The sequence below is a fragment of the Canis aureus genome, chromosome X (genome assembly GCF_053574225.1).
Source record: "Canis aureus isolate CA01 chromosome X, VMU_Caureus_v.1.0, whole genome shotgun sequence".
In the NCBI taxonomy this organism is placed as follows: Eukaryota; Metazoa; Chordata; class Mammalia; order Carnivora; family Canidae; genus Canis; species Canis aureus.
Genome location: NC_135649.1, coordinates 31026721 through 31054495, shown reverse-complemented (window position 1 = coordinate 31054495; position 27775 = coordinate 31026721). Strand labels below are relative to the sequence as shown.

Sequence of the window (27775 nt, the reverse complement as noted above, 5' to 3'; positions counted from 1 at the left end):
TCATTTTCCCTTAACAAAGATATGTAATTCTATGAGCAGAGCTCAGTGACCTTGGCCTACCTTGTCAAAAACAATAGTTATAATTTATTAGTAGCCTCTCTTTTTGGGAAAAGAACATTTGGATTTTTCATAATACAGGATTTGAACTCATATCTTTGTTGATGTCAGAACCCAGTGAGTCTGGATTGAAGATCTAGCATTGGAAGGAATTAAAAAGGCATGAATGTTGTGGGTAGATAACTGAGTAATAATTCAGTCTAGGTATATTAAATCTCATCTCTTTCCTTCTTCTTTTTTTTTTATTTTTTTTTATTTTTATATTTTTATTGGAAATGTTTTTGTTATTTTGGGGAGAAGGATATAAAGAAATTGAGATCTCAAGGTGAAGTCAAAGGCTGAATCCAGTGCACTGGGAAGCTTAGGGACAGGAGGAATTGCAAGAAATCTAGATGTAGCAATGGTCAGAGTGGAATCAAGATGCTTGGGGATGGGTTTGTGGCCTTTTAGGGTAAGGGGGAAGCTGGAAAGATGGCTAGGAAGAGACAGTATTCTTCGGGAAAGGGTATAGGCTAGAGGTATAAGGCCTTATGCCGATGGGACCTGTTGCAGTGGGGTCAGAAGACCATGGGGAAATTGGGTGAGTTCTCTCATCTGCACTATCCTCAGATCTCCAAAGCTGATGCTGTCAGAGTCCTTACAGTGTGTCTTGGAACAAGTCTAGGGGCAGAGAGCAGCTCAGAGCCCCTTCTCAGTAGGGATGGAGGCGACCCTGCCGCTGCCAATGCCACTGCTCGGCCCCTTCTACTAGGTGGCGAAGGCTGGAGGAAATTCCCAGCAGCATGTGGCCTAGGCCTTGCAGCAGTGCAGATGTCCAGCGGAGGAGCTCCCTGAGTACTTTCTTTGGGCCAAGTCCTTGAAAATCACAACTCATGGAGTAGAGCCCGTAGAATGTGGCTTTGACATTGAGGCTGCCAAAGAGGTCTCGAGGGTTTTGCTTGTATACGTCGAAGGTGATGCGGGCGATGTCTTTGCTGTGCTTGGGCTTCTCCCGGCCCAGGCCATATGACAGCATCCCACTCCTGCTGGGGCTCCAGCTCTGCCCACACTCCAGCACCATCAGGCACGTGTCATCCTCCAAAAGCTGGAAGAAGTCCTCACTCTCCACAGCGGTCCCATCCTCCTCCAGCACCAATGTTAACATCCCACTCAGCAGGAGGGCCTCTGTTGCCTTGTCCAGCAGTTCCTGGCGGGTGGCAGCTGTCAGACCTTTCCGGGTAGTCCGCTTGTGATCACAGACTCGGAAGGGTCGCTGGGGTGGTGGAGGTGAAGTCCAGACTTTCCGGCCAAACTCAGAGCTCATATTGGATACTGACCTGAGCAGGCCACTGGGGTTCAGGGCTGAGAGGTACTCCATGGTGGAGGGAAGGAGCAGGGGAGTTGCCTCTCCCGGTGCGGTGCGTTCTAGGCTGGGTCTCTTTCTTTCTTCTAATCATGTTTTGACCTTTCTATTTTTGAGGTATTGCATTTAAGGCAAAATTAGAAATAGTGCCAGGAAGATATTATTTTTCTAATTTACATTTTTTCCAAAGTATTGTGTACTCACAGTTTATTTTTTAAAAGATTTTATTCATTTATTCATGAGAGGTACAGAGAGAGAGAGGAAGAGACATAGGCAGAGAGAGAAGCAGGCTCCACATAGGGAACAAGATGTGGGACTCCGGGACCGGGATCACGCCCTGAGCCAAAGGCAGATGCTCAACCACTAGGCACCCAGGCGTCCCATGTACTCACAGTTTAAAAGGTCACCTTATGCTATTAGGCACATATATAAAAACAATAGTCTTCCTACCTGCCCTCATTACTTTTGATTCCTGTTCCACTGAGTTGTTTCTTCTGTTATTATCTTCATATTTTAAAAATAACATGTTTTATTGTGTTTAAACTTTATAACTTTTAGCATTATCTGTTGATTTTATACTATTGATTATGAAGACTTTGTTACAAAAATCTCCCTCTCCTCACTGACACATTTTTTCCTTCTATTCTCCCAATATATGGATAAATCATTATTTACTATTTATAGCTATATAAAAATGGTGGACAGCCAACTGAACTATGTAGTAAGATTTTCTTTCTGTCATGGTCTGAATGTCTGTGTCCCCCTAAAATTCATGTTGAAATCTTAATCCCCCCAAAATGATGGTATTTGGAGGTGGAACCTTTGGGAGGTGATAAGAGCATGAGAGTGGACCCTTCATGAATGGGCTAGCGTTCTCATAAAAAATATCTTACAGGGTTTCCTCATCCCTTTTGTCATATGAGGTTATAATGAGAATCTGCAATGCAGAAGACTCTCACCTGACCTTGCTGGCAGTCTGATCTTAGACTTCTAGCCTCCAGAAATGTGTTAAATAAATTTCTGGTTTAAAAGCTATCCAGTCTGTGGTATTTTCTTATAGCATCTTGAATGAGCTAAGACAGTTTCTTACAAATTCTATTTTTCTTTGGAATTGAAAATGGACTCATGTTTTCTAAATAACTATCATAATCTAAGTAGAATTTTAAACTCAAGAAGGCACAGGAGTTAATTTGTCAATTCTATTTTTTTTTTTCCTTGGGGACCACTCTCCTAAAGTTCCCCATCATGCTGTTTCAGTCTGGACTGGTTGCTTGCTTTTTAGTTTAGCTGTACAGCTGTCATCCTAGTTTCCCTCACTATTATAAAAAAACAACTTGATTTCTGTACTGGGTCTGTTTTCTGGATTATACAGTGCCATCTTTCTTGGTTTACTCCTTTCTGCTGGAGCTCATCCTTTATTTTTTTTTTGAGATGTTACATGTCTCAAATATCTTTGGTCTTTCTTTATATTTGATTGATATGAGCTATGGCATTTGAGGTAAAAAAAAATCACTTTCCCTAGAATTTTGAAGGTGTTTGTCTTCTTTTACATCTAGTGTTGCTGTTGAGAAGCTCCATGTTATTCTCTTTTGTAATCCATTGTATATTTCATGATCTTACTCTCTGACAGGTTTTATTTTTTTATTTAATTTTTTTAAAGATTTTATTTATTTATTCATGAGAGACACACAGAGAAAGAGGCAGAGGCAGATAAATAGGCAGAGGGAGAAGCAGGCTCCCTGCAAGGGAGCCTGATGCAGGACTCTATCCAATGACCCCGGGATCATGACCTGAGCCAAAGGCAGACACGCTCAATTACTGAGCCACCCAGGCATCCCATCTGACAGGTTTTAGAATCTTCTCTTCATTCTAGGTATTCCAAAGTTTCATGATGATGTGCTTTGTTGTATTAATCATTGTGCTGGGTCTTGTAAATCTATGAAGACTGGGATGCCTGGGTAGCTTAGCGGTTGGGCATCTGCCTTTGACTCGGGGGTGATCCCAGAGACCCAGAATCAAGTCCCACATCAGACACCCTGCATGGAGCCTGCTTCTCCCTCTGCCTGTGTCTCTACCTCTCACTCTCTGTGTCTCTCTCATGAATAAATAAACTCTTTAAAAAAAATAAATCCATGAAGACCCTTAAGTGTAGAAATTTTCTTGATTTAATATCCTTTTTATTTCCTATCTTCCTTGAAAGTACTATAATGTCTTTTTTAAAAAGATTTTATTTATTTATTCATGAGAGACAGAGGGAGAGAGGCAGAGACACAGGCAGAGGAAGAAGCAGGCTCCATGCAGGGAGCCTGACATGGGACTAGATCCCGGGACTCCAGGATCACACCCTGAGCTAAAGGCAGGTGCCAAACTGCTGAGCCACTCAGGGATCCTCTAATTTAATGTCTTGTACTGGTCCATATTTTATTATTTCTCTCCTACTGTCTCTTTGTCCATTTGTTCTACTTTTTAGGAAAAATTTTCAACTTTCTATCAGCCTATACTTTTTATGTCATATATATGTACACATACACACATGAACATATTTACATACACATATTTATATATATATTTACTTCTAAAACTTATTGTCTGAATTTTCCTTTTATTACAGCATCCTTTTTCTTGTTTTATAGATGCAATATCTTAAGTCTCTAAAAATATTGTAGTTCTAAAAAACTTTTCCTTCTTTTTGTATTATCTGCTTCTTACAAAGTTCTTCTTTACAAAAGATTTATTTATTTATTTATTTTTTAATTTATTTAGGGAGTGAACACGAGTAGGAGGAGCAGAGGGAGAAGGGATGAGACTCTCAAGCAGACTCCCCACTGAGGGTGGAGCCCGATATGGGGCTTGATCTCATTACCCTGAGATCACAACCTGAGCCAAAACCAAGATGTGACACCCAGGTGTCCCCTTACAAGGTGCCTCCTTTTGTTTATTTTGATCTGTGTTTCATTAGAGGCTGTCCTCAAATATATGGTGGTTCATGACTATTCATATTTAACAGTGAAGCATTTAAAGCTGATTGGGAAGTATTTCTGACCATGATGGAATAACTGATACAGACTCCTTCCTATAGACAACTAGAAAATTGTACAAAATATATGAAATGACAATTCTTCAGACTTTGGACTAGAAGCAATACAGGTCTGTGATCTTTGACAGAAGGGAAACAAAGTAATCTTGATGATCATCTCAGCTTTCTGTCTAGAGGCACTTTCCTAACCTCAGCACACGGAGAGGGTACCCAAGCAAAACATGGAAGTCTCACTGAGTTGAGGAGCTAAAGACTATAGTTTGAGGAGTCTGAGGCAGCTGGAATTTACAGTGCAGGGTACTTTGAAATTGACCATGGTTGGAAAATGTATGTGCTGGCCATCAGCATATGCTACAAATCAACATGGTTTTTGTTGTTTATACCCATGCCTCCAAAGTGCCTAGTGGTGAATGTCACCAGCAAGCCACTGGCAATATCCCTTGTCCATAAGTATACTTTGACTTAGTGAAATGGAACAGAATAGAGTCCAGAAATAGACCTACATATATTTTTTCAATAATTTTTTTTCTCTTTTTTAAGTAAGCTCTGCACTCAGTGTGGGGCTTGAACTCACAACCCTAGGATCCAGAGTCATATGCTCTACCAATTGAGCCAGCCATGTGCCCCATGTTCAATCAATTTTTGATAAGGTAGTTATCAAAATTACCTTTGCCAAGGTAATTAACTGAAGAAAGGATAGTTATTGCAGTAAATGGTATCAGAACAACTGGATAACCATATGGAAAAAAAAAGAAAGAATGTTGGCCATTACCTCATATCACACACAAAACCTACTTTAAATTGATTATGGAACTAAACATAAAATAACTAAAACTGTAACATTTCTAAAAGAATCTGTGGGAGGAAATTTTTGCAGCTTCGCACTAAATATAAAAGAAAAAAACTTTTCCTCAAGAAGAAAATTGGAAGGCAAGTCACAGGCAAAGAGAAAATATGTGCAATACATACATCTGATAAAGGACTTTTATCCATAACATACGAAAGACTCTTACATCTCTTTTTTTTTAAAGATTTTATTTATTTATTCATGAGAGACATAGAAAGAGGCAGAGACATAGGCAGAGGGAGGAGAAGCAGGCTCCATGCAGGAGCCCAAGGTGGGACTCAATCCCGGAACTCCGGGATCACAGCTTGAGCCGAAGGCAGACACTCAACAGCTGAGCCACCCAGGCGTCCCAACTCTTACATCTCAATAATAAGACAAGTGATACAATATAAATGGGAAAAAAGGATTTAAACATACACTTTACAAAGGCATATATGAATAGCTGGTAAGTACATTAAAAGATGTTTAACATCATTAGTCAACAGAAAGATATAAACAAAAAATATAATGAGATACCACTCTACACATACTAGAATGGCTGAAATTCAAATAACTGACAATCCCAAGTTTTAGGGGAGGATGTGGAACCACTGCTATTTTACACATTGCTGAGGGTTCTATAAAATGGTATAGTTACCTTCAAAACTAGTTGGGCACTTTTTTATAAAAGTCAACATACTCTACGGTACCTGGCTGATTCAGTTGGTGGAATGTATGACTCTTGATCTCAGGGTTTTAAGTTTGAGCCCCACATTGGGCATAGAGTTTACTTGAAAAAAATTAATAAAACCCAGAATTTTAAAAAGTCAACGTACTTTTACCATGTTAACCAGCATTTTGGACTTGTACATACTTGTATATTCTAAATAAAACCAAACCTATGTCCACCAAATAACTTACACATCAATGTTTGTAGTAGTTTTATTTATTAAAGTCCCTTACTAATTCATTCTATTCTGTTGTGTTTTTTTTTTTTTTTTTTGTAAAGGCAATTAACTAGTCCCAGGAAGGATCCTTCAGTTATATAAAAGTTTGTTTTATGAAATGTCATGGCTCCATTCATAATTTTGTCTTGTTCTTCCAATTGGTATATACAACTTTCAGAGCTCTCGTATTTGGAAGGCTGGAAGGGCCCAGACTTTGAAATAGTGTCTTGTTTTCACTGTTTTTGTCTCTTTTTTTGTTTGTTTGTTTTTGTTTTTAAACTAAACTTATATAAAGCTTGTGGATTAAACAGAATAAATTTCTAAGTTAAAAAAATAAAATAAAATAAAATAAAGTCCCATACTGGAAATCAACCAAAATGTATATCAACATTTAAATGGAAAAACATTGTGGTATATTAATAAAATGGAACTCTCATAATAAAAGGAACAAACTGATACATGCACCAGCATGAGTTAAGTTCAAAACATTACATTGAACAAAGGAAACCAGACACCAAAGAATACATATGCTAAGTACAAGTGGTATACAACAGAGTCAGGAACTGAAGTAGTTGACTCTTCAGCATATGATTCAACTAGTAGAAACTCAATGTATGAGTGAATACTGCAGCATTGTCTATGTGCTATGAGCACTAAGCATTCTATAGGCATTATTATGTTTTGTAGAGGACTGAGAGCTTCACTTAACCTCATTAGTTAACTAAGAGTTTGGTTAAGAGAGCTAAAAAAAATCTAGGCAGCCATGGAGCAGTCTACAATAGAGGAGTCCTAGAGATCAGTTTTGCAAGGTGTTTGCCCCTGGGCTAGAGATTCAAGGAAGGACTTTGGTCCCAAGATAGGTGACTTATGTTGAGGAAATATAATTAAACATAAAATCTCCTGCCAATGCAGTGAAATCTCTCCACAAAATGTTGAAATAATGAAACAGTGTTATTATTAAATAAGGATTAAAAAGACTGTGATGCATCACAGGTAATCTCCTAAAGAGATTATAGAGACAAAAAAGAAATCTTACTTTATTTACATAACCAGGGCAGATACAATCCCTTATATACATGTTAATTGTCTTTAACCAAAATAAAAATACAATTTCTCATATCTTTTGACATGCAGGAAGTTACATCTTGGAGTTGAATTGTCACAGAGAAACAGGGCACTGCCCTTCTTGAAGTTCATTTTTCAAAAAGATGGCTTCTTGGAAAAAAAAAAAAAGATGGCTCCTTGGCCCCCAAGAATGGTATTTCTGGGATACATAACTGGCAGGAAGCTTATTTACTATTTAAATCGATTTACATATATCTCAAAGAGGCAGAGATGGCATTTATAATTTCTAGTTTTTTTGAAGGAAATGCTAAAAGAAGAGGGAGAAAAGTTCTTTTTTTACATTAGGAAAAATTTTAAATTTTTTTACATGTGTATTTAATCTTATAATTTCCTCTCTGTGTTTCTATTTTTTAGTAAATCTACAGTTTTGTAATTATCTACATAGCTATTTCTACCTTTCTCTAACAACAGTCTAAATATCTAGCCAGTCCATAGTAAAATGCACAACAAAGCAGTTATCAGAATTACAGTAGGATGGGTTTTAAAAATTAGTATAGTATTTGCCTTGGGAAAAACGTTTCAGTATATTATACCATTGGTGAATGATTAAAGCAGATTCTTGGTTAATACAAAAGTACACAAATGTTCTCCTTTGTCATTAATTTTTACAAACTGTTGTGACGTCTTGTTTGTACTTTCAAATAATTAACTACTTGAAAAAAACTAACTAAAGTCTTAATTTGTGATTTTTTACAATATCACATCCAATCCAAGCCTAATGAGTAGTTTAACTCTGGAACTTGATAATCTAAGTTTTTAACTAAATTTTTTGTTAAAATAAATTTCTCCTGCCTTTTCATCATAGAAGTAACATTACAATTAAAGGATAAACTAGACCCTTCAGTAACTATTCCTTCTGCCCAAATAATTTTCCCAGATGTAAAACAAAGACATTCATGGCCGTTATCTAGTATCAAAGTCCTACTATAAGGCACTCATTGCAGGGGTACAGATTGAAGTGTGTACAGAAGGAAAAAATAATTTTTCCTTTACCTTTATAGGTTCTTGGCTAAGACCTTCCTGTAATAAAAGACAGATTAACAAGAGAAAAACAAACAGAAGTTTAATAATACATATACCTCTTATACACATGGGAGATACCCAGAACTGAGTAACTCTGAAATGGCCCACGCCATCATTTTATATACTATCTCCAGCTAAAGGCAAAAGAAAATGTTGTGGGGTGAGGGGGGAGGAACCAGTTATCATGGAAAAGCACAGTAAATGAGAGTATGGTTGTTATGCAGATTTCAGTCACTACCTTCTCCCCTGATAAAAGGTTTTTAGAGATTTAGTCATCATCTTCCTCCTGGTACAGAGAGGGAGACAGCCTTACAAATGGAGATTTCTCTTATATATTTAAGCGTTTTGTACAAAACAGTAACTTCTGGTTTTTAGAGCTTCTCCTATGTCTGTTATTTCTTAAAACTAACTAGTTAAAGACAACCCTTATATGAAAGAGGCATATTTTGGGTTAGCAGATTCTGCTCCCCTTCAACTTCCAGAATTTAGTGTACATGGCTCTCATTTTAAGTCTGAGGACAAATCCAACCTATGGGCCATTTTTCACCTCCATCCAAATCTGTAGTCATCTCTGAATATTTAAGTAATTATTGTAATCCAACAGGCAAGTTTATCTTTCTAGGACTGGAAAAAACTTGTATCCCAAAGTGGTTAACAGTGACATAGGACCTATCTTCTGTGTGGGACCCAGGAAATCTAACAAAAATCCCCTACCCCTGGACAAGCAGAGCAGAACTAACTCCATTTTGTGCTACACCCGCCATCTCCTGTAAAACCCCCCACACGACCTGCCTATTGTTTAAGGCACTCCCTCACCCTAGTTTAGCTATTAAGCACACCCTTATCAGAAACTAGCACAGACAGGAATGCAGGACCTCTGACCTTTAACCGCCAAGGAATGAAAACCCCTCTTTTGCCCACCAAACCTGCGTGCCAATTCTAACCAGAATAATAGGCTAGTTCAAATGGTCACTATAGGGTGAATCAGAATTCAATTGGCCACCTGTGTGTGGACCGACATGACTGTGCAACTTTCTATGTATGTTACAATCTCATTGGCCACGGACCCCTATAACACTACTATACTTCTTAGTCTCGGGGTCCAAGTCTCTGCTCTGCTGTGCCGGGTACACTTGGACCCACGCTCGAGCTTGTGATTAAACCCTCGTGTGATTACATCGGTGTCGGCTCCTTGGTGGTTTCTCGGATTTGCAATCTTGGGCACAACATTCTGTAGTTTCTATCCATGAATGCCAGATTTCTGTTTTTCTATTAATCAGATCCTTTTCTATACCACCCTTCTAATCAAACAAGTCAACAAAACATTTTGTTGTGTCAAATTTGGGGCCCGAGTATGATGCATATTTGTTTAATCTAATATTATAAAAACAACTTAGTAATGAAGATGGTCTTATTTTTATTCTGCCAACAATCGGATTGTTGGATTTACAAGCCCAGGCTGTATCCATACTGGGAGTAAAATTTAGAGCTTTAGGAACCATCATTGGGAGTACAGAAAGAAAAAGTAATGTAACAAATAACATGTTTGTTTTCTAGTAAAATGTATTTCTTATAGTAACTGAAATACCTACTACTGTGAACAAAACAACAAGGCAGTCTGAGAATTGTATTGCGTTCACTAGAATTCCTCCTTTCAGCTGAGTTCAGTACCAATATCAGTCACTCAGGAAAATTTAAGTTTCAAAGCTCTTGTGGCAGCCAGTCTAGTCCTCCTGAGGAGCTGGCTTCACATGGGAAGCATGAATCTATCTGGGTTATCTTTTACTTTGACAGCCATATGGGTGATCAACAGTGCTTCAAGTTGTCCCTCTATGTGGGGACTCCTTATCCTCTCTCTAGAACACTTCTGTATAAGATAAATTGGTTAGTTTGATGGGGGTGGAGGGGAGACTTCTTCCAGCAGGTCCCTTTAGGCACTTCTGACTTTATGTCTCAGGGTTTCTAAGGAAAGAGAGAAACACCATTTTTAAGTATTGAACATGGGGCAGCCCAGGTGGTTCAGCGGTTGAGCGCCACCTCCAGCCCAGGGCGTGATCCTGGAGACCCGGGATCGAGCCCCATATCAGGCTCCCTGCGTGGAGCCTGCTTCTCCCTCTGCCTGTGCCTCTGCCTCTCTCGCTGTCTCTCATGAATGAATAAACAAAATCTTTAAAAAAAAAAAAAAGTATTGAACATGATGCTGAGAGGATTCAGTTAAACGGGCAGAGGAAGTGATTGCAGACACGAATTCACAGTTCCAATGTAGCAGAGGAAAATTTACTTCTACCTTCGATATTCTTCCAATTGGTCTAAGAATTAAACTGACATGAGACAGATTAACAGGAGAAAAAAAATCAAAGTTTAGTTACATGTGCATGGAGACCCAATAATGAAATTGAGACCCAAAGAAATCACCAAGGCGTGAAGTTTTTATACTTTTTAGGTAAAAAGACAAAAAATCTGTGAGGAATTGACAGGACAAAGAAAGCTTAACTTTGGGAGCTTCGATTAGTAAGAAATTCAAAACAGAATTTGGGCTGTGGTAGTAAATTAGTAAAAAGTACCAAGGGTTGTTTATATAGACTTCTTGGCTCTAGATTTCTTATCTGTGGTAATATTGATGTCTCTTTACCTCCTGGTACAGAGAGGGTAACTTTCACATTTATTTCTTGTTTTGTGGAAACAAAGGAGGGATCAGAGAGTTCTTTCTGCATTGGCTGTCTCTTAAGTAACTTTTATTTAAAATGATCACTGTGACGAAGTGGCATATTTTAGGGCAGCCTGCCCTTTGCCCCTGTACTGCCAAACATAAATTCAAAGAAAGAAAAAAAAAATCAAAGAAAGAGATAAGGCTACTGTTTGCAAGAATGGCTCTAATTTTTAGGTGGTAACTCTCTATGCCACTTTAACCCAGTAGATTGCTGAATCTTAGCCAGTGAGTTTGAGTTTGAGTCATCCATTCTACTTGGAGTATGATAGCTTTTAGGAATTTATAAACACTTGCATGATTCTTGGATAACAGTGGACATAAAATGATTCCCTCTGATTCCTCTGGGGCCCCAAAAGTGGAGATTATGTGCATTAAGAGAGCCTTTATCCCTGGCTGAGCATCTGCTTTTGAAGATGGAAAGACGAGGCCATTCAGACATCATACACATCACAACTAGACAAAAATCTCTGACCTTCCATAGGCACTAATTCTCTGTAAAGCTAATTGATATCAGGTTCCTGGTAAACTTTCTTGCACCTACCTTGGAAGTGGTCCGTAAAGAATTGTGAAAAATAATAAAACTCTTTAATATGTTTTGAATAATTTCCTCTATTGATAGGTGTAGTAAGAGTTTACTGCCTTTAAAAATCCCTCTTAGATGATGTTGACAACATAACAATAAACTAATCAAGGAAATAAAGACTAAGGTATAGGAATTATTTTGTTAGGTAATTTTTATAGTCCAGTTGAATTTCTTTTAGCCCTCCTTTCAATCCATTTGTTCATTTCTCTTTGTGAAGCTTAGTTTTGAAAATGAACAAAGGTTTCTAGTATTAAAAGTGGAGCTTCTAAGTTTGGAGTCTGTCATGTTTAACAGCAGCTTTTGTAGCTCTTTCAGCAAAATCACTGCCTTTAGAAATTTTGTCATATTGCCCTGTGTGAGTTCTATAATGGATACTGATAATCTGAGTAGGCAGTTGTAAAGCCTCTAACAAATCAGCCTTTAATTCTTCATGAGATGTTTTAGTCTTCACTGAAGTCAACAATTCCCTATTTTTCTTAATTTTTCCTGTTGCATGACAGACACCAAGCACATATTTATCATCAGTATATATATTTGCTTTCTGTCCAGAGCCAAGAATCTCAACTCTAGTAACTGCTACTAATTCATCTGCTTTACCCAACTTAATTTCAGACAAAATACAAGCTTCCAAGATTTATGATAAGTCACCACAATATAAAAAGCCTTGAGTTGGTCACCTTTGTCCCAAGTATATGACCCACCAGGAAACATTATGGGATCTCCATTTTGAAAAGGATTATCACATAAATCAGATTGAGGCTTAATGTTTTCTTCTATTACAGTTATACAATCATTTTTTAAAAGATTTTATTTATTTATTCATGAAAGAGAGAGAGAGACGCAGAGACACAGGCAGAGAGAGAAGCAGGCTCCCTGCTGGGGAGCAATGTGGGACTCCAGGATCACGTCCTGTGCCGAAAGCAGACGCTCAACTGCTGAGCCACCCAGGCGTCCCTACAGTTGTACAATCATGATCATTTATTTGATTTCCTAATCTGGCAAAAAACTACCAGGTTTAGAAAGTTGCAGCTTCCAATCACAGTGTTAGGATTGCATAATAATGCTTGCTCCTAGCCAGTCTCAACAGTGTACCAACAAATGTAGGGTCTTACATACTTCTGAGATTAGTATCAGCACATGCGGGATACTCAAGTAAATCAAGTAATCCAATGGAAGGGCTTGAGCCTTTTCAGTAAATGTGGTGGCTGCCACTACAGCTCAGAAACATTTAGGCATTTTCAGGGTGCCATGGCATCCAGATTATATCCATGGTCTATAATCCAATCCCAACTTTAGAGTCAAAATTCTAGTACACCTTTATTTTTAGTACAAAACAAATGGAAAGGTTTTTCAAAATTTGGAATCCCTAAAGCTGGGAGAGAGATTATAGCCAATTTTAATTGTTCAAATTCCTGTTTAGATTCTAGGGATCAAACCAGAAGAGGTGGAGCAAATATTACACAAGTCTATCATCAGAGATTTTCCTTGATCTGCAAAAGCTGGAATTCATTGTTGACACTATCCTATTAGACCCCAAAATTGTCTAAGTTTTTTTTTTGTAGTAAGTCATTTCATTTGCATAATTTGCTGACTCCTATATTATAACACTTTGTAGCCTTTAGGTAACAACAGATGCCTGAAATATTTCTTTCGGTTTGGTAATACTGCATTTTGTTTAGTGTGGCCTTAAGCCCCTTTGAAGACAAAGTATCAGTTTTACATTACTGAAATTACCAGAAATGTATCCACATATTGAATAATTATAGATCTTCCTGCTGGGACAGATTTCTCTTATCAATGGCTAGAGAAAATAGTAAGGGAATCCCCAAACTCTTCTGGAATTCTCTAACTTCATAAGACTTACCTATGACTTTTTCATAAGTAAAAGCAAACAAGAATAGAGTCATCCACTAAAATAAAAGCAAAAAGCAAGAGAAAAAGATAATACAAATAAGTTACAGTGGAAAAACTTTGCAGACAATGGTACTGAAGTCAGAATAGTTGCAGGGGGGGATCCCTGGGTGGCGCAGCGGTTTGGCACCTGACTTTGGCCCAGGGTGCGATCCTGGAGACCCGGGATCGAATCCCACGTCGGGCTCCCAGTGCATGGAGCCTGCTTCTCCCTCTGCCTATGTCTCCGCTTCTCTCTCTCTCTCTCTCTCTCTCTCTGTGTGTGTGTGTGACTATCATATAAAAATTAAAAAAAAAAAAAAAAAAAGAATAGTTGCAGGGTTAGGAACTACACAGGTTAAATAGAAAATTGATTTACTTGTTTAAGATACTGTACAAATCTACACAGCAGTCAACCACCTGTATCAAATTTATCTTCCTTCTTTACTAGAAGTATGGGACTATTACAAGGTGAATGTCCTTTCAAAATTATGCCTCCTTTTTCACCCTAATTTTACTTATTTTTAAATTTTTTTAAAATTTATTTATTTATGATAGTCACACAGAGAGAGAGAGAGGCAGAGACACAGGCAGAGGGAGAAGCAGGCTCCATGCACCGGGAGCCCGACGTGGGATTCGATCCCAGGTCTCCAGGATCGCGCCCTGGGCCAAAGGCAGGCGCCAAACCGCTGCACCACCCAGGGATCCCTACTTATTTATTTTTAAAAGAAATTTATATTCTTATTTATTTATTTTTAAAAGATATTTTATTTTTCCCCCTATTTTAAAATATAACAAGTTTTGTTACTTCAAATTGAGCTCTAAACAAAGAATATTGTTTTATACGTTGCCATGGCTTATCCTTTTGATAAGATACTTTTATTGGTTTTCTATCTCAAATTAAACTAGTATCATTATTGCTAAATAATGGCCTAAAGTGACGCATCAATTTGTTTCAGCCCTGACACATAGTAACCAAGTCAGGTGACCTTTTCCAAGGGAGCTCAGCAAACACTTCATCTGGCATATGTATTACGGTAGGCCTTTATTTGCACAGCACAAGTCGCTCCCTGATAGGTTTATAAGAGAATTAGGAGAGAGTAAGAAAATGTTCCTGAGTCACATGAAAAATCTGAATGGGAACCACCGAGGGAAAAGAAGAGTGGGAGAAGGTTGACATGAAATATCAATAACCAATATTGCTGTATCCCTCAGATACAAAATGAGAAATTTCCAAGTTAACTGCACACTAAGTAGCACCCATATCTACCAGAAAAGGGAAGGATAAGTTAACCTCAGAGAAAGGTATTGAAGCATATCATTTTCCAGTTCTTACCCCTAAGATTCCCTCAATCTATCAATTTTTGAGCATTTTGCCAATTATTTTCTAGCTGAATATTTTTTCTGGGTTTTCTTGATTCTCTTGTTATAATTTTTGCACCCCCTTGGGTCACTTCTTACAATCTCTTTTCCAGGGACACCTGCGTAGCTCAGTGGTTGGGCATCTGCCTTTGGCTCAGGACATGATCCCGGATTCCCCGGATAGAGTCCCACATCAGGCTCCCTGCATGGATCCTGCTTCTCCCTCTGCCTATGTCTCTGCCTCTCTCTCTCTGTGTGTGTCTCTCATGAATAAATAAAATCTTTAAAAAATATACCTCTTTTCCAATGTCTTAGCTCTTTGCAATAATGATATACAATTTTCCCTTCTTCCTTTGCTCCCTTCCTAGGTTGACCAGAGTAGGGTTATTCCCTTTAGTAAAGTGTTTAGTAGCTACTACTGTGGTTTTCATTTTTTATCTTCTTTTTTTTTTCTTCTCATTTTTTCTCTTCTTTGTCTTTCTGTAGACGGCCACACAAAATTGAGTAGCTGCTGCTAAGCTTTGAGTAACAGTGTGTCCTTTTGCCTTTTCAGTCTATCTGACTGCTTTTCCCTAACTTGAGTGTGGATAGTTGGCAAGATAGTCAAGACAAAGGTGAATAGTAGTAGAGGGTGATTTTAATCTGCCCCTGCTTCCATACCAGTGACTGTTGAAAAGCAACAGATTGCTAATGAAAATCAGTTGGGAATTCACTTACTTCTGGGTACTCCTTGGTAGTGTCTCCTAGCCCATTATTAGCAGAAAGGCATTAAGTAACCCTTCTCAATGGGTTTCTTTTTTTAAAGATTTTATTTATTTATTAGAGACAGACACACAGAGAGAGGCAGAGACACAGGCAGAGGGAGCCTGATGTGGGACTCAATCCCAGGACCTTAGGATCACGCCCTGAGCCGAAGGCACATGCTCAACTGCTGAGCCACCCAGGAGTCCCTCCCAGGAGCCATTCTCGATGGGTTTCTAAAGTCCTTAGTTCTTCTATAGTTGTAAAGCGTGGCCAATAGCTTTCCTTGGCCATGATACTCACTGTGTCATGTCATTTTCTAGTCTCCTATATGTTTGGTCCATGACCTCAGTGAAGTTTGTTGGTTGCAGAATTCCCTGTAGCAGCCAGTGCACATCCCTATATGTGGGGCTACAAACTGAAAATGCTGTGGAGCACTTCTGCGAGTCTTTCTGGGCACGGAAAAAGAAGTCTTTAAATGACTAATAGTGGGGTGCCTGGCTGGCTCAGTTGCTGGAGCATGTGACTCTTGATCTTGGGGTTGTGAGTTTGAGCCCCATGTTGGGTGTAGAAATTACTTAAAAATAAAATATTTTTTTTTGAGAGAGTGAGACAGGGCGTGCTGGGGTTGGGTGGTGTGCAGAGGGGGAGAGAGAGAGAGAGAGAGAGAGAATCTTAAGCAGCCTACATGCCCAGTGTGGAGCCTAGAGTGGGCCTCAATCTCATGACCCTGAGATAATGGACCTTAGCCAAAATCAAGAGTTGGATGCTTAACCAACTGAGCCACCTAGGTGCCCCAAAAGTAAAATCTTTAAAAAAAAAAAAAAAAAAAAGACTAATATCATCTAGTGAGAAAGGCAAGTGGATTACCTGGGAGGCCCGAATAGCTTCTCTATGGCATCAGCTTCACAGGTGATCTGAATAGGAAGAGCAGGTTTTCTTTATACAGAATATCTTGGCCATATCATGGGTTTGGTTCAGACCACTGCATAAAATAAATATCACAAGAAAGTGAGTCAAATAAGTTTTTTGATTTCCTGGTGCATATAAAAGTTATGTTTATAATATACTGTGGTCTATTAAGCGCACAATAGCAGTGTGTTTAAAAAACAATGTATGTATCTTAATTTTAAAATACTTTATTGCTAAAAAAGCTCACTGAGCTTTCAGTGAGTTGAAATATCTGATCACAGATCACCATACAAATATAGTATTTAAAATTTTTCATTATTATGAGAATTACCAAAATGTGACACAGAGAAACAAAGTAAGCAAATGCTGCTGGAAAAATGGTGCCAATAGACTTGTTCAATGCAGGGTTCCCACAAACCTTCAATTTGTAAATTTGTAAAATATGCAGTATCTGTGAAACACAATAAAGTATCTGTAAAGCACAAAAAAAGCAGGTATGCCCATTGGGACAAAAATGTATGATTATATAAAGCACTTTATTTAAAAAAAATTTTTATTTATTTATTCATGAGAGACAGAGAGAGGCAGAGACATAGAAAGACAGAGAAGCAGGCTCCTCATAGGGAGCCTGATGTGGGACTCAATCCCCTGACCTGGGATCACGACCTGAGCTGAAGGCAGAGGCTCAACCAATGAGCCACTCAGGCATCCCAGCACTTTGGTTTCTTTTCTCATGTTGATATTTATCAGGCCTAACATTATTTTTGTTTTTTTCAATGTGACCAATGCAGCCCCTCTATCCTGTTGCCTTTATACAGAGACATGATCTTTTATCCAAATTCCCAGTTCTTTCTTTCTTTTTGTTAAAGATTTTATTTTTTTAATTTTTTAAAAAATTTATTTATGATAGTCATACAGAGAGAGAGAGGCAGAGACATAGACAGAGGGAGAAGCAGGCTCCATGCAGGGAGCCCGATGTGGGACTCCATCCTGGGTCTGGAGGATCGCGCCCTGGGCCAAAGGCAGGCGCCAAACCGCTGCGCCACCCAGGGATCCCTAAAGATTTTATTTATTTATTCATGAGCGATGCAGAAAGAGAGAGGCAGAGAATAGGCAGAGGGAAAAGCAGGCTCCACGCAGAAGCCCGATGTGGGACTCGATCCTGGAACTCCAGGATCACTCCTGAGTCGAAAGCAGACGCTGAGCCACCCGGGCTGCCCTGCAGGGCTTTTTCTTAAATTGTTAATATCTCTCTGTCCCATCTGGAATGGGACACATAGGAATCCAGTCTTATGGTAGTAAAGCCTGTTTCTTTGATTTGGACAAACGAACATATTTGTGGAGGTTCTTAGAAGTACCTCATTTCGGGACACCTGGGTGACTCAGCGGTTTGGCGCCTGCCTTCGGCCCAGGGTGTGATCCTGGAGTCCCCGGATCGAGTCCCATATCGGGCTCCCTGCATGGAGCCTACTTCTCCTCCCTCTGCCTGTGTCTCTGCCTCTCTGTGTGTCTCTCATGGGTAAATAAATAAAATCTTAAAAAAAAAAAAAAAGAAGTACCTCATTTGAAGCATATGAATTAGTGGTATTTACTGGATGACTATCATTCTTTTTCCCCCCATGTTTCTTTTTTTAATTTTAATTTTAATTTCTATTTTTTTATTGGAGTTCAATTTGCCAACATATAGCATAACACCCAGTGCTCATCCCATCAAGTGCCCCCCTCAATGCCCGTCACCCAGTCACCCCCACCCCCCGCCCACCTCCCTTTCTACCACCCCTTGTTTGTTTCCCAGAGTTAGGAATCTCTCATGTTCTGTCTCCCTCTCTGATATTTCCCACTCATTTTGGATGACTATCATTCTAAGGAGAATGTAAAAAGTTATTTGGTACAGAAAGACTGAGAAATAATGGAAGAGCAAATGGAAAAATTAAAGCACTTTCTCATAGAACCACCCCCTTTTCTTCGCTATACCAGTTCTCTCTGCATATCTTAATCTTTCCCTACATCAAATTGACTCTTGAAAAGAAGGAAGCAACAATCTTTTAGATGGTGGTTCCCTTTCGTAGTAGATTTCCCTGCAAGAAAAGACAAGGGCACAACTTCTCCAGCTGATAACTAATTACCCGCCCTGTTTGAGGACACATGCTTGTATGCCTGGTGTCCTAACCTGATTTCACTTCATGTCTCAGCCCTAAAATCCACTTCTCAAAAAATAAAAAAAATCCACTTCTCAGAGTTCCTTATGAAACACACAACATGGGGATACCTGGGCGGCTCAGTGGTTGAGCATCTGCCTTCAATTCAGGTCGTGATCCCAGGTATCAAGTCCCGCATTAGGCTCCCCATAGGGGGCCTGCTCCTCCCTCTGCCTATGTCTCTGTCTCTCTCATGAATAAATAAATAAAATATTGAGAAAAAAAAAAAAGCCCTGCAGACATTTCTGGCTTTCTACAACTTTTCTACCATCAAAGCCAATAGTGATCCTGATGGGGATTTTAGAGCTGGTATCACCTATGCTTACTCAATAATAAAATCTTGAATTCGGAGAGGGTAGTTCATCTGGCTAGCATTCCAAAATAGTGGAGAGCAAGAAAGGTGACTTTTCTCAATTCAGGATTTCTTACCTGACTGTTGTGTGTTTACAAGACTTTCAGCTGATCACCCAATCCAGGAATTGCCATGTAAATCCTTATTGCCAAATCGTTGGGAAAATGTAATTAAATATAAAATTTCCTGCCAGGCCAATAAAACTTCTTTGTGAAATGTAGATAAGAATGAAATAGTTTTATTATTGAATAAGCATTAAATGGGACTGCAATGTGCATCACAGGCAATCTGCTAAAGAGACTGTATAGACCAAAAAAACCTCTTACCCTTTTTTATACATGTTAACCCATGTTGGTGTTCATATTCAAAGAGATGGCTCCTTGGCCCCCAGCAATGACATATCTGGTATGCAAAACCGTAAGAGGCTTATTTAGCTTTGAAAAACATTTACATGAATTTTAAAGAGGCTGAGCTAGCAATTATAATCTCATTTTCTGAAGGAAATTTAAAAAGAAAAGTAGAGCTATGAGAGGAAAGTTCTCTATTTTTTGCACTAGGGAAATTTTTAAAGTAATTTTTTTAGATTTACCCTTATGCTGGCAAAGAATAATCAAGGTCACAGTCCTAGAGAGTCTATGATACCTAATAAATTACCCAGGTAGGGTCATACACAGGAAGAAGAAAAGGCCTTAATAGCTGGATCTAGAGTATGAGGTGAGCTCTGGCTTTCAGGTGTTAAAAACAAGACAACAAAATGGAGTCACGTATGTTAAAACCCATATCACTAAACCAAGACATAACTTAATTACAGTTTCAGTTCTTCCAGAAGTGCAATCTTAAATCAGTCAATCAGCAATCACCTAACCAGCACTAGTTAAGTAATCTGTTTGATAGAGCCCTGCCATCCCCTCAAAGAAAGTAACCTTGCAATAACCAGTCTGCTTTTTTGCCTAATATAATTTCTTTGTTCCTTTTCCTTTCTACCTATTTAAGTCTTTCATTTTATATAACTCATCAGAGCAATTTCTAACTGCAAAATTGGATACTGTGTGATTCAAATTGATTTTTGCTCAAAAAAACTCTTAAAATGTTTAATATGGCTGTTTATCTTTTTTTAAGTTTATTTTTTGTTTTAGTAATCTCTGTATCCAATGTGGTGTTCAAACTCATGACCCCAAGATCAAGAGTCACATGCTCTTCCCACTGAGCCAGTATGACACACCTCCTCAGTTTATCTTTTAATGCAGCAAAGGGGAAATGCCCCATTAAAAATAGTACATAAGGTCAGGGTTGGAGTAGGAAGAGGGATCTGATGCTGATTTGATAGATTAGGGCTAGAGCTGTTACATACTTTTGGTTTGTATGGCTTCTAGAATCCAGGGCAGGGCTCTGCCTGTAGATAGTTTGGGTCACAGAGCCTCAGCTGCATTAAAGAGAAAGCAATTTGGGGGGCCCCTGGGATGGCTCAGTTGGTTGAGTGTTGGACTTTTGATCTCAGCTCAGGTCTTGATATCAGGGTCAAGAATTCACGCTGCTGGTTGGGTGGAGGCTTCTTTAAAAAAAAAAAAAAAAGGAAGATGAAGAAGAAGAAAGAAGAAGAAGAAAGAAGGAAGAAGAAGGAAGAACAAGGAAGAAGGAAGAAGAGGAAGAAGAAGAAGAAGGAAGAAGAAGGAGAAGGAGAAGAAGAAGAAGAAGAAGAGGAAGAAGAAAGGAAACATAATTTGGGCCTAAAAACAAGATTAGAAGTTATAGAGAAATAGATTTGTGTACAAAGGAATTATTTTTTATAGCCATATTGAAATTTACTACCTTTACTCCAGTTAACAAAATATATTGCAAGAAAAACTAAGCATGTTTGGGGCACCTGGGTGGCTCAGTCGGTTAAGCATTTCCCTTTAGCTCAGGTCATGAGATGGAACCCCACGTCGGGCTTTCTGCTTAGCAAGGGAGTCTGCTTCTCTCTCTGCTCCTGCTGGTGTTCCTCTCTCTCTCACTCAGTCTCTGAAATAAATAAATGAATAAAATATTTAAAAACGACTAAGCATGTTTAACAAAAACGACACTTTTGAAAGTAGAACACAATTTTCTGGGATCCCTGGGTGGTGCAGTGGTTTGGTGCCTGCCTTTGGCCCAGGGTGCGATCCTGGAGACCCGGGATTGAATCCCACGTCGGGCTCCCTGCATGGAGCCTGCTTCTCCCTCTGCCTGTGTCTCTGCCTCTCTCTCTCTCTCTCTGTGTGTGACTATCATGAATAAATAAATAAAATCTTTAAAAAAAAAAAGAACACAATTTTCTTTTCAGGAAATAATATTGCAAATGGTTACCTCTGGGTCAATTTACTGCAGTAGAGGAGCAAAGTTGTTAAAGCATAGCTATGCTCACCTGAGCCACTTTTCTGCACAATTGTAAAGTACTTGAAATCATTCCTAAGAGCAAAGTTTAAAACCATTTTAAGAGACAAGACTTTAAGAGTTTCAGAGCCACCTCTGTAAGAGGTACTTTCCTGCCCCAAATGGTCAAATCTTAATTAGAAGGTGGGCAATACTAAAGTTTTTTCCTCATCATATCTTCTGTTCAAAATGCTATTATCATTGCTAATATGGTTTGTATCTTGTCTGATCTGGATGATACAGTCCAAAAAGTAGGGTTTGAGAAAATAGATCCTACACTCATGGAGGAAGGAGTGACTGTGGCTTTCATTTCCCCTAGTTTTATAAACAGAGGACTCCAAGTTCCTTGATTATATGTGAATTGGGGTAAAAATTGTGAATTACAATGGTGAGAAGGGTGTGTACTTACAAGTGAACTACACTGTTGAGGTTGTACAGGTCCTGGAGGAAAACACTTCATATAAGGTAGCATCTGAGCAATAATACGTCTATGGAGAAGGCGAGAGAGCAGTTGTCGTTGATAGACCTGAAGCTTGGCTGTGAATCAAGCGAGAAGTACCTGCAACCTGGGAAGGATGTGCCTTTTGATGCGTTGACTTCTTGGTGGTGGAGGTGAGAGTATGGTACAGAATGTTGCTCTGGAGGTATATGACGAGAGTTCAATATCACTAGTTGACTCTGACATGCAGGATGATGCTGAGCTCAGCTGTGGAGACAGTGGGTAGTGGTTCTCAAGCACCTAAATTTGAATCATTCTGAATAGGGACAGTTAGTAGGTTGCTTTGTTTTCTTGTTTACAAAGGTTCCCTGAGTCACTGAAGGAGGTTGAGGTGAAGCTGTATACAATGAATTCCGTTGGAGGAGCACAAATATCTTCTTATGGCTGATTGTATGGCTTGTACAGTACACGTTGGAAAGGAGGTGGTGGTATAGGATGCTGCCTTGTTGGAATATGGTTCATATGATGCTTGTCTTGCAGCCTTGTAAAACAATCAGAGATTTCGTGTGTTGCTGGGGCAATATGTCAGATGAACATTTTCAAATTAAGGCCCGGCCACAGGGTTTCCAGCTCTCATACGGCAGAGGTTGATATGAGCCTCTAAATGTCTTTGAGACAAAAATGTTGTCTTGCATCCTTGAACACCGCTGCAAATGAATAAAGAACCTTGTTTATGCTCCTCAATTCGCTCCACCAGTTGACTGCAGCCTGGACACATCTTATCACCTTCTTTTCCATGTAAAATTGCACAGGCATAGCAAAAAGCATGCTTACATGGAATCATCCGCCCATAGATTTTAATAGGTAATTCGCATTTTTCACACAAATGAACTGAGGTGTTATCCTTCTGTCCTAAGATGTTTATCTGAAAGTCCCAGACAATCTCTTCATTAGAACTTTGCTCATTTCTAAACAATTCGCCCCCATTAAAGTCATACCGTTCTTCCTCACCAAGACCTCCTCCTCCAGCCCGCTCCATGATTCCGCTTGCGGGGCACAACGGAAACGGAAGTCACGCTCCCTGAGCCTGGCGGCGCTTGCGCCCTGCCCTCTCGCGCCAGTGGGGCGGAAGTGCAACGGGCTCCCGGCTTTGACCCCTTCTCACCCACTTCCCGTTCCGGTGATGGAGTTGAGGAGGAAAGAGAGGAAGGGTTTCAGAGCTGAGTTAGGTTAGACGGCTTTCTTTAGGCTTTAAGAAAAAGAAAAAGTAGCCTTGGGAGGCCCGGGTGGCCCAGCGGTTTAGTGGCGCCTTGGGCCCGGGGCGCAATCCCAGAGTTCCGGGTTCAAGTCTCTCATCGGGCTCCCTGTGGGGGGCCTGCTTCTCCCTCGGCCTGTGTCTCTAGCTCTCTCTCTCTCTGTGTCTCTCATGAATAAATAAAATCAGAAAAATTCAAATTATTAAAAAAAAAAAAGAAAAAGTAGCCTTTACCTAGAAAAAGAGACTAACGTGGAATGGGGTGGGGGGAGGGGCGGAGGAGAGAGCACACAAGCACAGTAATACCTGAAGGCATAGACTTGAGGCGAATGAGCCAGCCAGCTCACCCTTAAAGGTATTTTTTAAAATATTTTATTTATTTATTCATGAGAGACACACAGAGAGAGAGGCAGAGGCACAGGCAGAGGGAGGAGCAGGCTCCATGCAGGGAGCCCGATGTGGGACTTGATCCCGGCTCTCCAGGATCAGGGCCTGGGGTGAAAGTGGTGCTAAACTGCTGAGCCACCCAGGGATCCCCTTAAAGGTATTTTTAATGATTGTAAGTGCTTTCCTTTTTTTGGGTGAAAGCTCATGCATTATATAAAGTGTTCAAATAGAGACTGGCTAGCTTCTTGTCAAGATGCTATAGCTCTGGCTTCTCGAACTTCTCTGCCAAAGTACCCTTAATTGTAGAGAAAAGTAAATTTAACTGTGAGGGTGAGGGGGCAAAGTTTTGAGTACCTCTGAAATCAAATTATTTCTTTGAATAGTTGTACTTTACCTTAAAATTATATGAAGATAATTCATTTTAGAATGTTCGTTTATTTTAGAATGTGGGTTCATTTTAATAAAAAAATAATTGCTTTTAATTACTTTGTTAAATTGCTTGCATTTCTCCCTGCCCCCTAAAGACTTTGAGTAATAGTGATACCCCAGGAAGCTGTGCCAAATGCCATATGTAGCACATTCCCCTCAGTGTTGGTACACTAGCTTGTGATGCACTGCACAGAAAAGCTTCTTTACTGAGTACAAGATCATCCAGTTGGACTTAGAAATCCTTTTTTTCCCCCAGATTTTATTTATTTATTCATGAGAGACACACAGAGACAGAGACATAGGCAGAGAGAGAAGCAGGCTCGCTGCAGGGAGCCTGATGTGGGACTTGATCCCAGGACCCCAGGATCACTCCCTGAGCCAAAGGCAGAAGCTCAACCACTGAGCCACCCAGGCATCCCTAGAAATCCTTTTTATACAGAATCCTTTATAATAGAATTTGTATATAAGAGTATTTATCTGTGAGTAAAAGTTCAAAGTTCAAAGCCCAACAAATTAAGAAGATGATTAGCCATATTTTAAAATACCTTCCTATATCTTCAAATTTCTAATTTTGGTCCTTTAAATTTTACATCCTCCTGCCATATTCGATGTACATTTACATAACATTAACAACTTGGAGGAGGGGTGCCTGGGTGGCTCAGTGATTGAGCCTGCTTCTGTGGCCCCCTACCTAGCTCTGCCTAGCCCAGTTTGTCCCGAAAATGTTGAGGTGTAAAGAAACCAGAGATAAAGCAACAAGCCAGACCACCCCATGCTAATGTATGGGTGGGGAGGGTGTCTTGTTATAACAGTTACTTGTGACCAACGAAGAATAACCAGACCCCAAAGAAGATTTAAGCCATTAAAGATGTTATCAATAGTCCTTACTCCGCTTGGGCGGCTTAGCAGTTGAGCATCTGCCTTCAGGTCAGGGCGTGATCCTGGAGACCTGGAATCGAGTCCCGCATCCGGCTCCCTGCATGGAGCCTGCTTCTCCCTCTGCCTGTGTCTCTGCCTCTCTCTCTCTCTCTCCCTCTCTCTGTGTCTCTCATGAATAAATAAATAAAATCTTAAAAAAAAAAAAAAACAGTCCTTACTCAATGGTATATCAATGGAGATGTTAAAAGGATTTAGGTTCCCTGATTAGGCTTCCAATAAAAGACCAACCCTAAGCCCTCAGTGGCAACCCTGTCGGGATCCCTCTCACTTCTGAGAGCTTTCTCTGTATCTTTACTTAATAAACTTCTATCCCTTTACTCATTCTCCTGTGTCTGTGAGATTCATTCTTTGACTCCATGAGACAGGAACCTAGCTTTACCGTATTAGAGTCAGCAGGGATGTTGTACCAGGTTGAAAATGCTGGGATCCCTGGGTGGCGCAGCGATTTAGCGCCTGCCTTTGGCCCAGGGCGCAATCCTGGAGACCCGGGATCGAATCCCACGTCAGGCTCCCGGTGCATGGAGCCTGCTTCTCCCTCTGCCTGTGTCTCTGCCTCTCTCTCTCTCTCTGTGACTATTATAAATAAATAAAAATTAAAAAAAAAAAAAAGAAAATGCTATAGAGAAAAGAAAAATAAAAGCCATAAGAACATTTTTTGATGGTCTCCATTTAGATACTGGAATTGGGGAAACATAGCTAGATCAGAATATTTTATGCAATTATACTCCATGGTTATGGAGATTATGCTGGGGATTTGGAGAAGATCTGAAATAACAGGGAGTTGACAAATTTTCACATTTGCTGACACACTTTATAAAAGAAAAAATATATAGCCATGCGGGGCATTTTATCGGAGAGGGTGAGCAAAAGAGTGAAGGAGCAACAGAGGTAGGGTTAAAAAGATTAAGTGATAAGCCCTCCTTTTAATGTTAGAAATTTTTATGAAGCTTACAGGTGGTTGAAAGAAGGATCCCTCTTTATCCATTTCATTATTGATGAATTCCTGAAAAGTTGCATGAAAGTAGGTACTAGTTTTCTTCTCTTGATGTATGATATCATTTCATGACTCTTTTGTCTTTATTTTGATAAAGACACCTGTGGGCAATGTTACTGATACTTAAGCTTTTTATTTCTTTGGCCTTCTGCTAAATAGCTAATGACATACAAATACATAAGTGTACAAGGGGACCTTGTGACTCAGGATGCACCCTTCTTTCTGCAAAATAACCCTGCTTGAAATGAAGTGGTTTTCAAACCTCTGTCATCAGAAGGGTACAGCTGCTCTGAGAGAAGTCAGAGTTGGGGAGCTCAGAGTCTTACCTCCTTAACACTGTCCAGCTCTGGTATTCCTTTTCAACAACTCAATGGAACACATTTTGAATACTATGCCTCAAACATATATTTTCTAAGCTGATATATAATATAGATGAACATTCATATATTTACCACCTAGATTAAGATGTAGAGCACTATCAGTGCATTTGAAAACCTGCTGTACTCCTTACTACTCACCCTCACAGGAGGAAAGCTATACTGAATTGTGTATTCATTGTTCTCTTGCTATTTTCACTTAAAAAATCATACATGTATATATCTTTATACAAAATATTAGTTTTGCGTGTGTTACACTTTGTAGGTATGGAATAACACTATGACTTTCTTTATTCTCTTAACATTATATTTCTGAGATACTTTCATGGTAATGCATATATTTTATTAATTATCAGTCTGTATTTCATTGTACGACTGTATTATAATTTAAATATTCCCCTATTGATGAATATTCGCTTTGTTCTTATGTTTTGTAACTTTAAGTGCTGCTTTGAAATATTCTTGTAGGGATGCCTGGGTGGTTCAGTGGTTGAGTGTCTGCCTTTGGCTCAGGGCATGATCCTGGGGTCCGGGATTCAGTCCCACATCGGGCTCCCTGCAGGGAGCCTGCTTCTCCCTCTGCCTATGTCTCTGCCTCTCCCTCTCTCTGTCTCTCATGAATAAATAAATAAAGTCTTAAAAAAAAAAGAAATATTCTTGTACATGCCTCATGTATATGTTCGAGAATTTCTCTAGGGGATGTGTATAGGACTGAATTACTGGATCATAAGAGAGTGAGCATATTCAACTCTTCCAAAGTGTTTATACTAATTTGTCAGTGGTTTATAACTTTTTTTGTTGTTGCTCTTCACCAATACTTGTTATTAACAGACTCTTAATTTACTACAAATTTGGTGGTTGTTAAGATTTATGTTTTTTTTAAAAGAATTTAAATTATTTATTTATTTATTTTAAAGATTTTATTTTATTTTTTTTAAATTTTATTATTTACTTATGAGAGACACAGAGAGAGAGAGAGGCAGAGACACAGGCAGAAGGAGAAGCAGGCTCCACACAGGGAGCCCGATGTGGAACTCGATCCCAGGACTCCAGGATCACACCCTGGGCCAAAGGCAGGTGCTAAACCGCTGAGCCACCCAGGGATCCCTAAAGATTTTATTTTTATTTTTATTTATTTATTTTTTTAATTTTTTATTATTATTTATGATAGTCACACACAGAGAGAGAGAGAGAGGCAGAGACATAGGCAGAGGGAGAAGCAGGCCCCATGCACCGGGAGCCTGACGTGGGATTCGATCCCGGGTCTCCAGAATCGCGCCCTGGGCCGAAGGCAGGCGCCAAACCGCTGCGCCACCAAGGGATCCCAAGATTTTATTTAAAAAAAAATAAAGATTTTATTTTTTAAGTGATCTCTACATCCAATATGGGGCTTGAACTCACAACCCCAAGATCAAAGTTGCATGCTCCACCAACTGAGCCAGCCAGGTGGCCCCAAATT

The 27775-nt window shown here is 39.5% G+C and overlaps 1 protein-coding gene and 1 long non-coding RNA gene across 4 annotated transcripts; both read right to left on the bottom strand.

The window, feature by feature from the left end:
- Positions 1-301: 301 nt before the first annotated feature.
- Positions 302-1474, bottom strand: LOC144309065 (lipid transferase CIDEB). The gene has a single exon (XM_077890177.1). The coding sequence runs from the start codon at positions 1412-1414 to the stop codon at positions 749-751; it is 666 nt and encodes a 221-aa protein (XP_077746303.1). The 5' UTR covers positions 1415-1474; the 3' UTR covers positions 302-748.
- Positions 1475-6169: 4695 nt separating this feature from the next.
- LOC144307756 (uncharacterized) lies at positions 6170-22996 on the bottom strand. 3 transcript variants are annotated; one of them, XR_013374477.1, is made up of 5 exons: positions 22934-22996; positions 21906-22642; positions 20970-21106; positions 16514-16628; positions 6170-10319 (listed from the first exon to the last, which is right to left on the bottom strand). It is a non-coding gene; the product is annotated as an uncharacterized LOC144307756 (long non-coding RNA). The 3 variants fall into 3 exon arrangements; XR_013374478.1 differs by adding an exon at positions 15947-16095 and having other exon boundaries at positions 21906-22981; XR_013374476.1 differs by having other exon boundaries at positions 21906-22981.
- Positions 22997-27775: the final 4779 nt, after the last annotated feature.

What these genes read in the sequence shown, in the direction of transcription:
- LOC144309065 (XM_077890177.1), bottom strand. Translation starts at nt 1,414, where the DNA reads ATGGAGTACCTCTCAGCCCTGAACCCCAGTGGCCTGCTCAGGTCAGTA.